At 40.5% G+C, this 16,816-nt stretch overlaps 1 protein-coding gene across 1 annotated transcript; it reads left to right on the forward strand.

Moving 5' to 3' along the window:
• Positions 1 to 410: 410 nt before the first annotated feature.
• tbc1d17 (TBC1 domain family, member 17) lies at positions 411 to 13,573 on the forward strand. Its single transcript, XM_087840029.1, has 17 exons — positions 411 to 491; positions 2,156 to 2,251; positions 2,342 to 2,419; positions 2,519 to 2,630; positions 2,706 to 2,889; positions 3,045 to 3,156; positions 4,730 to 4,900; positions 4,991 to 5,116; positions 5,908 to 6,011; positions 6,439 to 6,533; positions 6,620 to 6,736; positions 10,242 to 10,342; positions 10,959 to 11,058; positions 11,613 to 11,710; positions 11,910 to 12,026; positions 12,112 to 12,198; positions 12,820 to 13,573. Exons 1-17 carry the CDS (start codon positions 465 to 467, stop codon positions 12,979 to 12,981), a joined length of 1,887 nt encoding a protein of 628 aa, XP_087696155.1. The 5' UTR covers positions 411 to 464; the 3' UTR covers positions 12,982 to 13,573.
• Positions 13,574 to 16,816: the final 3,243 nt, after the last annotated feature.

Genomic DNA, 16,816 nt, shown 5'->3' on the forward strand with positions numbered 1-16,816 from the left:
GTGTTTTGGGATGTGCACAGTCTTTTGATGTAGGTGTTCATCCTAACTGTGAGGCACTTTGTAACTGTGTTTGTTGTTGTCGTTGTTGTTGTTTTAGAATACAACTAAAGTTATTCTTTTTTTTTTCTAATCCAATGCTGTTTAGAGTCAGCGTTGTTTGCTGCCCTCTAGTGGTTGTCATGTACATTACATAAAAATTTACATTAAGGTATTCAGGCATAATAGGACACAGCCTGTAGCTGACATTAAAATCAAATCAAATCAAATAATACCATAAACTCTTACATAAATATTGGCCTCTGTAATAATATTAAAGCGTTTAAAATATAATTTAAAAACAAAGCAGTACAAATTACGTTCTGATTGGGTGTTTTCTGACATGACGTTTCCATGGGCGGGGTTTTGCATTAGCAGGAAGCTTGACGTCACGTTTGTTTTGGGAGAACGACGGAGACGACAGGAAAATGGAGCAAATCGCTGAGGATTATAAGGTACTCCTGAATTAAATGTTTAACACGTTTTCACTGGCTGTTTCTGTGAATGTTCGTAACTGTGCTGTTGAATATTGGGCAGAACTTCTGATAGCTGACTAATGGTAGCACCTAAAGCTAGCTGTGGATCTCCAGTAACGTTCGTTAAGCTCGAGCTGGGCTACGTGGTGCTTTAGCTCGATATAAGAGCTGGATATATTGTTTGTATAGTTGTGTGTATAACCACACAGACATGAAAGCTTAAAGTGTGTTCAGAAAGTCGCGAACTTAATTCAACTTTTCCTGTTTGGCTGTCTCGCTTTCACCCACTGACCTGAGCAGAGCAGTGACTTTATAGTCATGTGATGTGAATGTGTCACTTACCAGCTCTTTGTTATGATTTACCTGCCGGGTCAGCTGTTTGACTGGTCACGTGGTGCACGGGCTCGTTAATCACATTTGGGCACTGGGTGGGCTACATTTGCATTTATTTATTTTTTTATTAGTATCATTTAGTTTTTAATTTTAGTTTGCTGTCCAGTTTTCCAAAAGGTAGCCATCGTCAATCATTTTTCAAATGAGGTTTAATTTACCCAATTCTTGTTTCTCAGACGGTGAAAAATAACAGGAAAATACGTTAATCTTCTAAATAAGGTCTCGATGACCTCGTTTGCCATAACTATATGTTATTAAGGCGTTCGAGCTATTTCCTAGGAAATACCGAGCTGTCATTTAGCTTCCTGAGTTGAACCCACCATGGTTTTTGTGGGTTAATGCTTGTGGTGTTGACTGACAAAGACTGAAACTAAATGAGCTAATTTTACAGATTGAGTGTTATCATGTAAGTATTTCAGTTAGTTCTCATGATTTCTAAAGTTTACGTTATTTTTACAATGATCACGTTTTGTTTTTCTCACTTGACTACGAGTCAGTTTGTATCAGCTGTGTTAGACGTTAATTCTTGTATCCATCTGCCATGTGATAAGTTTATTCCACGTGGATGTTTGGGGTTTTTTTTTAACTGCAAGACAGTAAACTTTCTTTGTTTACAACCAACTTGCTGTCAGTGTAGTACCACCAATTAGCCCTAAGTCAGGAACACAGACCTGTTTGGTGACCACTGGTTCCTAAGGCAAAGTGGCTGCTGGAGGATTTTGGGTTGCCAGGAGGTCACTGACCAGTTTGTGTGTGTGACTGGGGCTGAAAAGACACATTGGGCTATGGGAGGACGCCAGAGTACGTGGAGAGAACCCAATCAGTTGTATTGAGAACATACAAATTCCACAATGATTGGCCAAAAACGGGCCTGGGCTAGCCTGAAATGCTGCTTAGATGTCACACAGAGTGCCTAGCCTTTGTGAGGAGGTGTGGACAACCTCTTTACCCTGAGAACACCAGTAGCGATAGGAATTCTGAGTATGCACAGGTCATTAAATCCCTGCTCTTTGTATATGGTTCAAGTTCAACTTCTGAGAGAAACAAGTGTTCAACCACACAAGGTATCAGTTATACTGTAGTTATTGATGACTGATTAAAATAATCTTTAGGCAAATTCTTATTACCTGCCTGTTTGAGTGACTGAAATTTGACACCAATAAAAAAAAAAAAAACCACCTTTAACTGCAAATATATTTTACACTTAATTTCTGCTACTTCATATTTCTGTGGGTCTTTTTTCTCCTCAGCTGATATTTGAGAAGGAGGGGGTATACCTCCACACAAATGCCAAGAGGAGTAACCAGGACACTAGCATCCCAGGGTTCATCCGCATTGTGGAGCGGGTAAGAAAGTCTGTGTGAGCTAAGACTGTTTAGGTCAAAGGTATGATCAGGAAAGCACGGGGGTAACCTATCATGTCTTTATTTTTTCAGGCTGGGCTGCCAGCTCTAGAGTGGAGTCCACTGGAGGATGACGGTCGCAACGCTCCTGCTGTACTCTACAGCAAAAAGGTTAGGAACCATCTATTTGCTACATGCTGAAGAATAAAAAGTATTTGTATTGTTATTAGCTCGAATGGGATTCTCATCCAATAATCTCCACCTGATCAGGATGGTGATGGAGGGGAAGAGGATACAAACTTCGACCCGGGGTATGAGCCAGACTGGGCAGTTATAAGCACGGTGAAGAAAGAACGAGAACACGTCCCAGTCAAAAATTCAGGTGCAGTCTGCTTTTCTGGTGATCCTAGCAAAGGCTCGTGCTCAGAAAACTAAAATCTCCTCCTTTTTTTCACAGGTCAGTGGGCGTTCTCGCTGCCTCTCTCAGAGCTGTACTCTCTTCGGAGGTCTCGGTTCTCCTTGGGTCGCAACTTTCTCGTGCTGACTAGTAGAGGTGGTCACCCACTGCCTCCTTTGCACTTCCACAGAGGAGGAACCCGAGAACTGCTGAGGGCACTTCAGCGCTACATCATTCTGGACCCGTAAGCATCACTGCAATCGTTTTAGCAGCAGATTACTAATTACAGTGGAATGCCAGCATTGTTTACATGCTGGAGAAACCCTGATTAGTACCTCAGTTTCAGATGCCCTTTACTTCTTTGTCAGCGTGTCATGTGGTTTCTGTTCTTGTTATCAGGTCACCACTTGACGGGCGGCTCTTCCTTGCCTACCCCCAGGACTCAGGCACGCTCCCTCAGTCCTTTGATAGGCTGCAGTTTCTTGAGGATGGAGGCAATGATCTTGTCTCAGTAAGTAGATTTTTTTTGTTGTTATTTTTTTAGAGGATAGTGCATGTTGGATTTCTAATGAGTAATTTTTTTAAGTAATCTCGCACTTAATCATTTTAAAATCTATGAATTACTAGCTTGTCCATTAACACCAGTGACCCGGTGATGAGGTCATCTTCCACCGAAGCAGAATCAGAACTTGAAAACAAAAGCTAATGTGGAAGTGCCATAATCTCAATTTCCTCTAAAAGCAGCTTGAGCTATGTAGATCCCCGATGTTAACACCTCCAACTGCAGAGTAGTAATAAACATGTTTATAGCATTTTTGCAGTTCAGAGTTTTTGGCCTCCAGAGCGAGTCTCCCCTCGGATGACGACTAATTCCGAAACCAATTTCAGATGTTTTTATGTTTAAAGTTGTTAGGTTTTGTAATGTTGATTGTCATTTCTGCTTAGAAATATCTACTTATATATGCTTAGAGTTTTATAATTAGTTTTAGATTGGTAGAGGTGTTTAATTAATTGTGTAGTGATAGGATGTGTGATCTTTAGCAGGCTGCAAAGGCTTGGTGTGCATTCCAGAGTGTTCTGGAATCCACACCTACATCCTGGGGGCATGGGAAGAGGTCGAACCTTGTTTTATTGTTTTACGGTAGGATTAACGTAGCTATATCTGTTTTAGTCTAAGTGCCTTTTGTTTAGGTGAACTGCTGGACTTTCCAGACCAGTAGGTTTAGGGAAGTCATTTATGGGGTCACACTCTGACCACACAGTCACACACACACACACACACACACACACACACAGGCAAGGTACTCTTTGTTTGTATGTAGACGTCGTATGTTAATGAACCTATGCATATTCATGTAACCTCAATAAAAGAGCAGTGTTACGGGGGAGCGGACGAGACCAACTGGGGTCAAGCGAAGGAACGGCGTTTGTCCGGTTCTCTCCCGTGCACGAGAAACATAAAGAACTTTGCCTACTTCGTGTCTTGCTTTGCTGTGTAATTACATTGTCTTCAACGTTCCAGCGAATAGGTTTAAGCTACAAACCTATCAAAAGTAGGTTGCATTATTTGGGCATGGTCACATTGACAGTTGGATGCCATCACAGGCAGATTTGTCCAGTAGCTGTTTACCAGCCTTCGCCTCAGCTACTCCACTAACTGTGCAGGTAATTGTACTAATAGATCACACAAAACAGAAATTATTAGCAGGTTTCTGTATCTGTGCACTGCTCTCATACAGATTATGCATAGAAAGCAAGATGGGATCGGCCAAAAACGAAACCATCAGAGCTTCAAACAGGTTCCACCAAGTCAAGTCAAGTCAAGTCAAGTGGCATTTCCTTTCAATCATATGCAGTGGTACAGTACACAGTGAAGCGAGACAATGGTCCTCCAAGACCTTGGTGCTACATATAACATATAACAGACAATCAACACAGGACTACATGCAGTGGCAGCGACAGTGGTTTCATCTGTCTTTTTAATCATAGCCTTTGGTACCAGCTAACATTAGTGAAGGAAACATCATACTTAAAACGACAGGTCTTCATTTGCATAAACATTCTTTTTTTTTCACCTATAACAGAGATTTATCCATGACCCGTATGCCACTACATTTGGTGGATTCTCCAAAGTCACAAATTTCTTCAGGGCAGCACTTCGGCCTCCAGAGTCCCCCATCCACACACGTACTCCTCAGGATCCCAGTTTGCCTCCACAGCCGGATGAAGAGCCCGGATTCGAACTCATCACCTGCGTAAGAGAAAGATACAAAAAGATAATTTGAGCGCGGATAGATGGAGTAAAAAGTAAGATATTAATGTTTGCTTTTATTTCTTTCATCAAGGGTGTGGAACTTGGTCCCAAACCAGATGTAACAAGGGGACAGCCTCTGGATAAGTGGGAGGAGTTTTTGGACTCTGAGGGGCGAGTGACTTGCAAAGAAAAAATCAAAGAACTTGTGTTCAGAGGGGTAGGACAGTAAATAGAGTTAGGCTACGTTCACACTGCAGATCTTAATGCTCAATTCCAATTTTTTGATCAAATCCGATTTTTTTGTCTGCTCGTTCACACTACAAATAAAATGCGACAGCAAACGCGCTCTAGTGTGAACGCTCAAAGCGGCCCGCATGCGCAAAAGAAGACGTCACACACAACGCGCTCTGTTTAGACCTGATGGCCCTTAATATAAAGACTTCGGACTTTACGTTTCCCAATTTTTGCTTTAAGTTATTTTGTTATTTACATAATAATGTAAATAACCTAATAATGATCCTTATTGCTGTTTTAGAGGAGCGCTGCTTCAAAGGATAGTTGAAGATTTCTGTCAGAATCTGCAGATTATACAGTACAAATAAAATGTTCACGTTTCTCCAACACTGTCTTCCCAGCAGTTTCATTGGATGGCCAGGAAGCGTTCACGATGTCTTCTCCGGCGCTGATAATTGGCGTCTGTCTTGTGTCAGTGACGTAAAAGACGGATTTAATGCGACTTGACCATTCAAACAGCAGTCGCTTTCTAAAACATCAGATATGTATCGGATTCAGTACCACATACGAAAGTGACCCAGATCGGATTTGAAAATATCGGATTTGTGCCGTTCACACTGTCATACCGTGATCGGATATGGGTCGCATAGGGTCAAAAAAATCGGATTTGATGCGCTTTCGCCTGCAGTGTGAACGTAGCCTTAGAGACAAACATGTGTTTCTCATGATTAACCAGGTGTGCATTCTTTGATGGGGTTTTTGTGCATCTTGCAGGGCATCACACACTCACTGAGGAAGGAGATATGGAAATTCCTGCTGGGGTTTTATCCGTGGAACAGCACTGCCAAGGAAAGAGAGGACATTCTTCGGGTCAAAACGTTAGTATAATTTCTTTTTCCTGTCATATCTTTATGATAATTTATTGAGGCTTTGGGAAACACTCTCATTGCCTTGCTTGGTAAATGGTAAATGGACTGGTTCTTATATAGCGCTTTTCTACTCCACGTGAGCGCTCAAAACACTTATACAACTTGCCCTGTTCACACACATTTCCTACAAAAGTGCTTTCATAGCTAATATTCAAACACACATACACACACTCCGATGGATACATCAGAGAGTAACTTTGGGTTAGTAGCCAGGGTTCGAACCACCAACCTTCCAATTAGTAGATGACCTGCTCTCCCTCCCTCCTGAGCTAACTGCAGCCACTTTTTTTTCTTTTTTAATGCTTAGCAGCGAGCCAGCGTATTTCCTAAACTCTTGAACTATTCACTTGCTTTAACAACCCTTCTGCGTGTGCAGGGATGAGTACTTCAGGATGAAGGTGCAGTGGAAGTCTGTCAGTGAAGAGCAGGAGATGAGAAACTCCCTCCTCAGAGGATACAGAAGCCTGATAGGTCAGTACGTCTAATAACAGAAGATCTGTTCAGCGTTTAGTCAGCTGCCCGTCAGAAGTTAAACTGTCTTTGTTCTGTTGTGACAGAGCGAGACGTCAACAGGACAGACAGACACAACACTTTCTTCTCTGGGAATGACAATCCGGGACTGACCCTGCTTCACGACGTGCTGATGACTTACTGCATGTACAACTTTGATCTGGGTGTGTATTTATGAACCGCTGGTAAACAGATGTGCACTTCATAAATTGGTCACCGGTACATGTGACTGACAAAAATATCACCTTTGGTAGTTTCCTGGTCTGGATCTTTCAGGTGTAATGCCACAATCTTCCCAGAAGTGGACACCCAACAAATTTGCCCCAAGGTCACACAGTGCAAGGCGCATAGAAATAGCAGAAAACCCATGAGCTAAGTTCATGACAATTATGGCTTGTTTGTAAAAGTTGCCAGGAGAAAGCCCGTTCTCTCTAAAAAGAACATGGTGCAGGTTTAGAAAGAGCAAACTACAAGACTTCAGGAACAATGAAACCAAAGTAGACGTGTTGGGGCATGAAGAACAGTGCCACGGCTTTGCAGTCACTGACTAGACCATGAACTCTTCTGTAGAGGTGGGAATCACCATACATCCCACGATACGATATTATCACAATACTTAACGCACGATACGATATTATTGCAATTTTTTAAAATATTTTGCGATATTCAGATTCTGTACATAAAGGTAAACTTTATCAATATTCATTTTCTCTAATATCAAAGTCTCACACTCAGTCTTTCTCTCATTTCAGTTTTATTGTTGACAAACTGAACGGTTTGTATTACAGTCTAGTCCAACTTAACTGAATCAACCATCTGGTACAATTATAGCTATTCTGAACTCTGCAATTTATGAAAACTATGCAGCCCCTTCAGCAACTGAAGAATTTGAAAGTAAATTAAAACAAAATATAATTTTACATTAAATAAAAAAGTTTTAAACTTAATTAAAATAAAACATGTCTTAAATTAAAATAAGTAAACTGTCACATTTGGACAGTGAAGGAATGTCAGGATTCTTGCTCAGAAAAAGGATCAACATGCTCTGAAGTCAGAGCACAAAAACCTTTTTTGTAACAAAATATCAATTTCTGCTGTCCCTGTATCGATACATTATTAGCAAACAAAATATCACGATGCTACACAGTATCGATTTTTTTCTCCCACCCCTACTCTTCTGTATACAAAAATATTTCAGAGTCAAATGTAAGGCTGTACGAGAGCTAAAGCTTGGCCCAAATTGGGTCATCTCACAGGACATCCTCTCCCAAGCACAACAGCAAATCTACAACAGAATGTTTGAAAAAGAAAATAATCAAGGTGCTGCAAGGGCCCAGTCGAAGTGTAGACCTCAGCCTGATTGAAGTGCTGTGGTGGGACCTTAAGAGAGTAATCCATTAAAAGCCCAATTAACTGAAGCAATGCTGTAAAGAAGAGTGGACCAAAACTCCTCCAGATACTGATGAAGTCATATAGAAACCCATCACTAGGGCTGTGCAATATGACCAAAATCTCATATCCCGATATAAGAATTCTATCGTCCCGATAACGATATAAATCACAAAAATGTAACATTTTCTGTAAATTCTGTGAATCTCGGGCAGCTCGACTTGCGGGAAGTGTTTCCAGCTGCGCGTCATGTAGCTGGAGTCGAGTGTTTAAACCGATGCATGAAACGATACATTTTTAGACATAAGTTGTAACGGCCGCCGTTTTCTTTGTGAGTATTTATTACAGGGCGTGCTGCGGGGAAAAGCCTGTTCTAACGTTTGAGTCTAAGGTCTATTTTTTAGCACCTGGCGACTCTTTTTTTTTTTACTTCTCATCCGTAAATAATCTGCTCTTTCACGTGATTCAGTTTATTTTGAAAAGTCTCAACAGGATCTTGAGCTTTACTGTGAAAGGTTTATGTGGAACATAAACAAGCGGACACGCGACAGTCGCTGTGTCCCAATTCAGGGTCTGCACGCTTGAAGTACGCATTTCAAGTGCGATCACGTCACCGCCACGCGACGACGGCTGTCCCAATTCGAAGTGTACTTCAAATGCATACTCCAAATGCGCCGTCGATTTCCCCAAATATCAAGCGTGGTCCGGTGCACGCTTCGTGGTCCCATATATCCCACAATTCATAGCGCGGCGGTGGGTGTGGATAATTTTGCCGCAAAATACGGCAGAAGGGAGCGGCCAAGAGTGAGCTGTCAAAAGTAAGTACTGAACATGACGTCACTTATTCATGTGCGAATGTTTAATAATGAAGAACATTAAAACATTGCTGTTGACCACATGTCGGCAAAGTTGTGTGACATTAGTGATGTTTGTACTTTCAGCATTAACTTGGTTTTGAAGCCTCTACTTCTAAATATATATATAGTCGACCTTAATCTTACAGAGAATCTGATGATTTTATGGATAATTAAAGTCAGTCATATATCCACAAACACAACAAGCTGAAAGTCAGTGAGATATATATATCTATATATCTATATATCTATATCTATATCTATATAGGTAGATATAGATATATATCTATCTATATAGATATATATATATCATAATAATCTGACAATACTATAATATTGGCCATATTATATTTACATTACCACAGTGAGATGACTTTAGTCTCATGACCAACATTAACTAATTATTATTTACTAGCTAATCTTAAATGACTGTTCAGTACAGAAATGAAGCCCTTGAATCATGTTTTACAGTCCTGTGGTTTCAGCCTCAGATACTCAACTAATCAAAGTGATGTCATGACAAAAATGACCAAAAAACTGACCAACAAAACAATTTTCTCCTTCATTTCTGTCAAACAAAGCTGTATGTAACGTGTCTCGCGGTTAGTATCATGGTTGCTAGGCAACCTGAACAGCGCGACGAAGCATATACCGTCCCATTTCACACGCCTCTCACTTCCGCACTTCTCGTACTTATAGTACGCACCGTACGTAGTACGCGTAGTGCGCGTACTTCAAGCGTGCAGACCCTGAAATGGGACATAGCCAGTGTTACCGTCGTTGTTGCTAACCACAACGCATAAAAACAGGCGCTTGTCCGTCCGTAGTGTGGTTATATTAAATATAAGAGAAAGAGAGAACTTTAAGAAATTAATATAGCCACTACAGTGACCATCAAAACGATGAAAAAATATTGCCGTAAACAGTTTATTTTGCGACACCACGAAACAAACGATAGCGTAAAATGAAACGATAGACGTTTTTATCGTCATCCGATATATATCCTTATATCGAACAGCCCTACCCATCACGTCAACCTATTGCTGCTAAAATTGGTTTTCTAAGTACACCACGTGATTCAGTAGCTTACTTTCACATGACTTCATATTGTTTGTATATGAAAATAAAAGTTGAACAAGCATTACGGTGCCAGTACAAGTGGCGTCTAGTGACCAGAAAGATTTGTAACAACAGGAGGAAAAGTATTCTACAGCTTCCTGTTACTTAACACTAGTTGGCTAATTTTCTCTACTTCCTTGTGTTCAGCAAACAACAAAATAAACAGTGAAACAACAGAGATGTCCATGATGTTTTAAGACCAATCAACAAAGGGTTTGGCAGCGATTCAAAGCAGTTTGAGTAAAGTATGTATGTAAATATGTTTGTAACACAGGTTTAACACAGGTCTCCTTTTTCATCGGTGCAGGTTATGTGCAGGGGATGAGTGATCTTCTTTCTCCTATCCTGTTCGTCACCCAGAATGAGGTGGAGTCATTCTGGTGTCTGACAGGATTCATGGAGCTGGTGGTTAGTAAAAACATCTGTTCTCTTTTTTGTTATCGTCTGTCACAAACCCGTGATCTTCTGTTGAGACACACAAGAGCTTTTAAAGCTGTTACTCTATATTTGAGTCGATTTCTGCTCCGAATGGAGAATAATTAACTCGGCAGCAGCACAAACATAACCTTTGAAAGTTTAAATGCACTTGGGCCAGTGAAGTGATTTTTGTGGAGTGACTTAAGACCTCATTAACATCTGATTTGAATCAATATAAAAAGCCCACACTTAAAACTGCTTTGGATGTCTCTCAGTGTGCTCTTCTGCTAACTCGCTGCTGTCTCCAGTTGTGAAGCAACCACAAAAACACTCACTGGATTTTGGTTTGTAGCCTGAGGCTGTTTGCCAGCAATCACAAGCATTACACCTTATTAAATGTTAAATAAATGCACATTCTCTCTCTTAAAAAATCTGGTTCTATGTTGTGCTGAAATGTGATATTAATCATTGAGATCTGAGGAAGCAGTGAAAGAAAAACTAACGAAATTAACGGAGTGTCAAAGCAGAAACGTCCAAAAGATAGATGTATTTGTAAGAAGTCGTAGACGCCAGCTGAAGAACAGGTCTTTGTTTTTCTTTCCTGCAGCACCAGAACTTTGAAGAGTCTCAGGAGGCCATGAAGCAGCAGCTTCTTCAGCTCAGTATCCTGCTGAAGGCGCTGGACCCAGAGCTCTGTGACTTCCTGGGTAAGTGAGCTCCTATTTAGCCAGGCAGATTAACAGTAGAAGTGAGAGTGTAAAATGAAACGTGCAAAGTAAAGCTGGGCAAGATAAAGAAGTTTTAAAGCTACCTCCTTCATTGTTGTGTTGATTTGCACCTCAGCACTAATTTCAGTTCCCATCACTCCCCAGAGGTCTCATTCTGACCACATGTACTTGTATACATGTGCTTCTGTCTAAAAGGAGCAACTTGTCAATTTGCATGGCATTTGGGGCAGAAGATAAAGTCACAGGGAGAGACTGGCGGATGAATTTACAGTTTGAGCTTGGGTCAATTTGACACCGAAGGCGAAGTCTAACCTTAAATATAGCAGTAATGCAGAAAGATGACCAGAGGTCAAAGGAAGACATTACCGTGTTTTCTGTTGAATCTGACCTCTCACATATAAGTTTAGATATGCTGAAGGTGACATACATGTCATGCATATGTATGAAACTGAGAAAACTCTGAATGTGCAATAATAATTTCTTTTTTGTAAAGAACTAAAATTCCAGTTCTCCCTTCCTTGATTGTCCTTCAGACTCTCAGGACAGCGGCTCGCTTTGCTTCTGTTTCCGCTGGCTGCTCATCTGGTTCAAGAGAGAGTTTTCCTTTGAGGATATTCTCACACTGTGGGAGGTGAGTGCTTGACTGTACCAATTTAACATATTTGTGTCTTGAATTGATTTTTGTTATGAAACTGAATGCTTCACCTTTAATTGAAATCCCACATTCAATTTTTTTATATATTATGTGCTACTATTTTACAGTCTACAGTAAGGATTGTTTGGGCTGCATCTTGACATCGCATTTTATAGCATCGTGTTTTCTTCCTCAGGTCCTCTGGACTCGTCTTCCATGTGAAAACTTCCACCTGCTGATCGCCTGTTCGATCCTCGAGTCCCAGCGAGAAGAGCTGATAGGCTCGAACCATGACTTCAACACTATTCTGAAGGTGTGTGTCTGGATTAAAGATGACGGTTATTTTTTTTTCTGTAATCATGCAGATTTTCATCTTCTATAATGTTTTTCATCTGCAGCACATTAACGAGTTGACAATGAAGTTGGACCTGCAGAGCGTTCTGCGTGGAGCCGAGGCCATCTACCTACAGCTGTTTCTGTGCAAGGTAAGACAAAGGGCCACTTCATACCTCATGATTCGACATACAGCCAGTAAAATATCTGTTGGTCCAAGTCTGAGATTATTATTTTTTTATTATTATTATCAGAATATAATAGGAAAATATTATATATATATAAGATTATTATAATATTATAAATTATTATTATAATATTATAATAAATTATAAAATTATATAAATAAATTAATTATATATAAATATAATAATAATAATAATATAAATTATAATAAATTATAAAATTATAATATTATAATAAATTATTATTATAAATATTATATATATATATATATATATATATATATATATATATATATATAATATAAGAATGGCTAAATCATATATTTATTAGTCTCAGATTTAGCCATTCTTATATTTTGCTTGTTTTATGTTATTGTATTTTTGCACAACTCTGTTGCTTGTGAAGCTCGCACACAAGAATTTCACTCGCATGTACTGTACCAGTGTACCTGCACATGTGATGTGACAATAAAAGTGATTTGATTTGATTTGAAAACAATTTATCTTGTGCTATATTATGTTAACTGATAATTTAACAACTTGCTTGCTTTGTAACTTCCCCTTTTTCCTCTTCCCTCTCCACCCCAGGAGCTTCCTGTTAAGGTGAAGCAGGTCCTGGGCCTCTACGTCCCACCCAGCTCAGAGGAAGAGAGCCCAGACTCACAGGCCAGCGAGACACAGCGCCTCCTCAGCCAATCACAGGAAGGAGCTGCAGCTTCCAATTCAGCGTGTGGCCCCAGCTGCCCTTAAATCTGATTATCAGCTGGTGGACTGACACTCGCTAAGAGATGTGTAAAAGACATTTATATATGAAATATGTACTAAATATTATTATATATGGAGTGAAGACTGTTGTTACTGATGGTCAGAGGCAGGGGGCACTGTGGAGGCTCTTTTCTCTCACTGTGTGTTCATGAAAGTTACAATCCAACGTGTTTAAACACTATAGCCGTACTTGCAGTGCTGTTTTTGTGTGTATGCTGTCCTCCTCTGTTTCCTCGTCACTTGTTTACATCTCCTGTTTTCATGACACTTTTGCTTCTGCTTTTACTTATTATTTAACTATATTAATTCGTTTATCCCTTGATTACGTTTCAGTTTATTTTGTGTTTTCTTACGGTCCTCTCACCACTCCTCCTGTAAAGGGAAATAGACGAAGCATAAACTCACTGGCAGTATTTTGCTAGTACTGTAAGATGCCATTCCAGCCCTATGCAAAGGTTGTGCATGCCTTATAGGTTCCACATGCCACTTTGGTAATATTAAGCCTTGTAACTATATGTATGATGTTCTAGCATTTTCATCTCGTTATTACCAAATAAATGGTTGAATCATAACAAAACAGTATTTAAACTCTACTTTATCATTTGTAAAAACTTAAGCAGAAGAAGTTCAAGATAACTGAACTTGATCCCCCTGTGGATAAGAATCAGGTGAGGAAGGAACAGACGATAACATCCTCCCCAAGACTTGAAAAGGATTCATTTATCAAATGGTGGAGGTGAGCGTCAGTGTGCAGGTCTGAGTTTACCTGCAGATCCACAGCAACAATAATACACGAGGCGACCGTGGCTCAGGGGGTTGGAAGCTCATCTTGTAAACCGGAAGGTTGCCGGTTCGATCCCAAGCTCTATCTTGGTTGTTGTGTCCTTGGGCAAGACACTTCACCTACCGCCTACTGGTGTTGGGCAGAGGGGCTGTTGGCGCAATATGGCAGCCTCGCTTCTGTCAGTCTGCCCCAGGGCAGCTGTGGCTACAACTGTAGCTTCCTTCCACCGGTGTGTGAATGTGAGAGTGAATGAATAGTGGGATTGTAAAGCGTTTTGAGGGTCTTGAAAAGTGCAATATAAATGCAATCCATTATTAATACACATATCAGTGAGGAGTAACTTCACACCGGTCCTATAAAGTTACTTCTCATGCATAAACTCACCATAACAAGGTCCTCTCTCTCTCCCTCTCATGCTGTTATGTTTGTTTTCTTGGAGCTGGCGAGGTGTGTGGGTGTTCCTCGCCTCTCGCCCTGTGGTAGCTGGGATAGACTGGGATAGGCTCCAATATGTAAATATCTGTATATTTACATATTTAAAATATCTCTAGTTATATATCTTAAACTATCCACATGCAAATGTTTTAGATGTAGTTTAAAAACTGAAAAAAATGGGAAATAGTTGTTTGAATTTTACATGTAAATACATAAAGATAGAAATTGAAATGAAAAGCTGCAGAATGCAGGAATCTATAAGAAAGATTCCTGCTCAATCAATGAGCTGTTTTAACGCCTTCCTTTATTCTGATTGGTTGCCCCTTGCAAACAGCAGTTTTGAACAGCAGATGCATCTCAGGTCCAGCAGCCAACGCTGTGTACCTGAGATGACTACTTTAGGGATATCAGCTCTCACTGACATCATAAAGAGCCAGGAGTAGAAAAGAAATACCTAAACTGAGTGTTTAGAGCACTCTGAGCTTTTTCCTCACGGGGATTAGCTGCACACCCTGTCATTTCATTATTTGAAACTTTGGCCATATTTAATACGACCATCAAACATCGTAACTGTTTATAACAGAGGTAATAGCTCCCCTTTAGCGTAGCACCCAAATGCTGTCAAAAACTCAACTGATAGTCTCAAAATTGTGATAAACACATTGATTTAGTGAAGATGTTTCGCTACTCTGCGTCTGTGTAAAAACGATTCCAACGACTCGTTTACATTTGTCCGATAAATCTGAGGTCAAAGACTGACAGACTGTTACAGTAAACTGCACTCGTTTATGTCTTAACTTGTGAACTGGTTAAACTTTGCCCTCCCTCCCCTCTCCTCCCCCACTGGCCAGCAGGTGTCTGTGTGAGGTGAATAGCTCAAGGGGAAAATAGGGCCTCTGTTCTCCACTGTCCTGGGAAATGAGCTGGAAAATGAGGGGCGGGCAGCCACACCCCCTTCTCAGGACCTGCTGCACTCCTCCTGTGGCGGGTGGCTGTCTTCGAGCCCCTCGATCCATGTTGTTTGAATACAGCTGCGGTGTATGAATTTAGCAGGGTGCTTAAACAGCCCGACGATCTGTCACTCTCGCCCTCTCGCCCTCCCACCGTCCCACCCCATCCTGACCTCACTTGACTGGCAGAGCCAAACTTACTCAGTCCTTCATTCAAACTCAATCTGCTTTCAGCCCTTTTCAAAGCCTGTTTTATAGGCGAAGGCCTTGTCGACCGCTTTAAACCTAATATTCTCTCACTAATGCTACAATCGACTAAGAATTGCAGGATTATGTCTCTTCGTGTTGTCATTATGCAGAGTGTCTAAGAATAACCATCTCAGTTAGATAATGTGGCTGCTGATCTACTCCCTGTGCCTGAGATTCTCATCTATGAGTTGTTTATTATGAATTCAGTTACTCAGGAAAATTGAATGAATGGTCTAGGCTTGGAACACTGGACACAGGATGCACTGGCATTGTTTTGTACAGGTTTAAACTTTAACCTTGCATGAATATTTTAAAGGGAAAACATTGAGCTCTTGTGTTAATTAGTTGTAAACTTTGGGTAAGTTCATGTACAAGCCCTGAAATACCCTAAAAGAACTCAGAATTTCAGTATAGATTCAATGCCTGCATGTAGTGCATTCAAACGTGTTATAATATGTTTTTATCCACTGATTCTGATTTGGAGGGATTTTAGGTTTCAGTCTTTTTAATTACTATTATGTGGATGCCACATGTTAGACACAAGACTTGGGAAAATTACATCATGTATCACATTAAAAACACAGAACCTTTGAAAGCCTTCTTGTAATCGTCCAAAGTCTCAATAAAGACGTCCACGTCACAGTGTAGTTTCTATTTTTATTTTGGTTAATTAAAATGTTTTAAAACATCCAGTGTTAATTTTTTTTAGTTTAGCTTCAGTAACAACCATCATATGAAGAAGGAAAATGTTATGCATTTTCACAGAAAGTGGGACTGTTTAATCAGGTCTGCATTCATGGGGATACATGTACCGCCGTTACGTATTTAAAATACAAAATATGAGTAACTGTATTCCGTTACAGTTACCGTTTAAAAAGGTGGTATTTAGAACAACCCTGGCGGGTCAGGACTGTTTGGGTTTTGTTTGACAGCTACGTTCTGTTGTTCCAGGTGGCAGCGTTATAGTTGCCATGGTTACAGGGTGACGCTCTCTCTCTCTGCGTGTTTCCTGGGTGAGAGAGGCCTTTTTGTTGTTGTTGTGCTAAGCTAACAGGCAGAATGCTACAGGTATAGCTCTAAAGAATGTAGCATCATAGGCAGTGTAGTCCGTGCTGCAGGGAGAATGGACTGCCATACACGTTATGTGTCTGTGAGCGAGGGAGGGAGAAAAAGGAAAAGTACGAGCTGTCATCGAGCAAAAACGGGAGCTGGAAGCATATAAATATAATAATAACCACTACAGACAAGAAGAGTGCCTGACGAGCCCAGTTGTAAGTAAGCTATTAAGACTCGACTGTACACCGTGTTCGTGTTTTCCTCCGAAAACAATAAGTTCCGTTGGAGCAGCCTTTCAACACCTCTCTCTGTCTCTCGCTAGCAAAGTTGACCCAGACAACAAAGT

Source organism: Neolamprologus brichardi, chromosome 4, assembly GCF_056152115.1.
Source record: "Neolamprologus brichardi isolate AB-2024 chromosome 4, ASM5615211v1, whole genome shotgun sequence".
NCBI classification, from domain to species: domain Eukaryota; kingdom Metazoa; phylum Chordata; class Actinopteri; order Cichliformes; family Cichlidae; genus Neolamprologus; species Neolamprologus brichardi.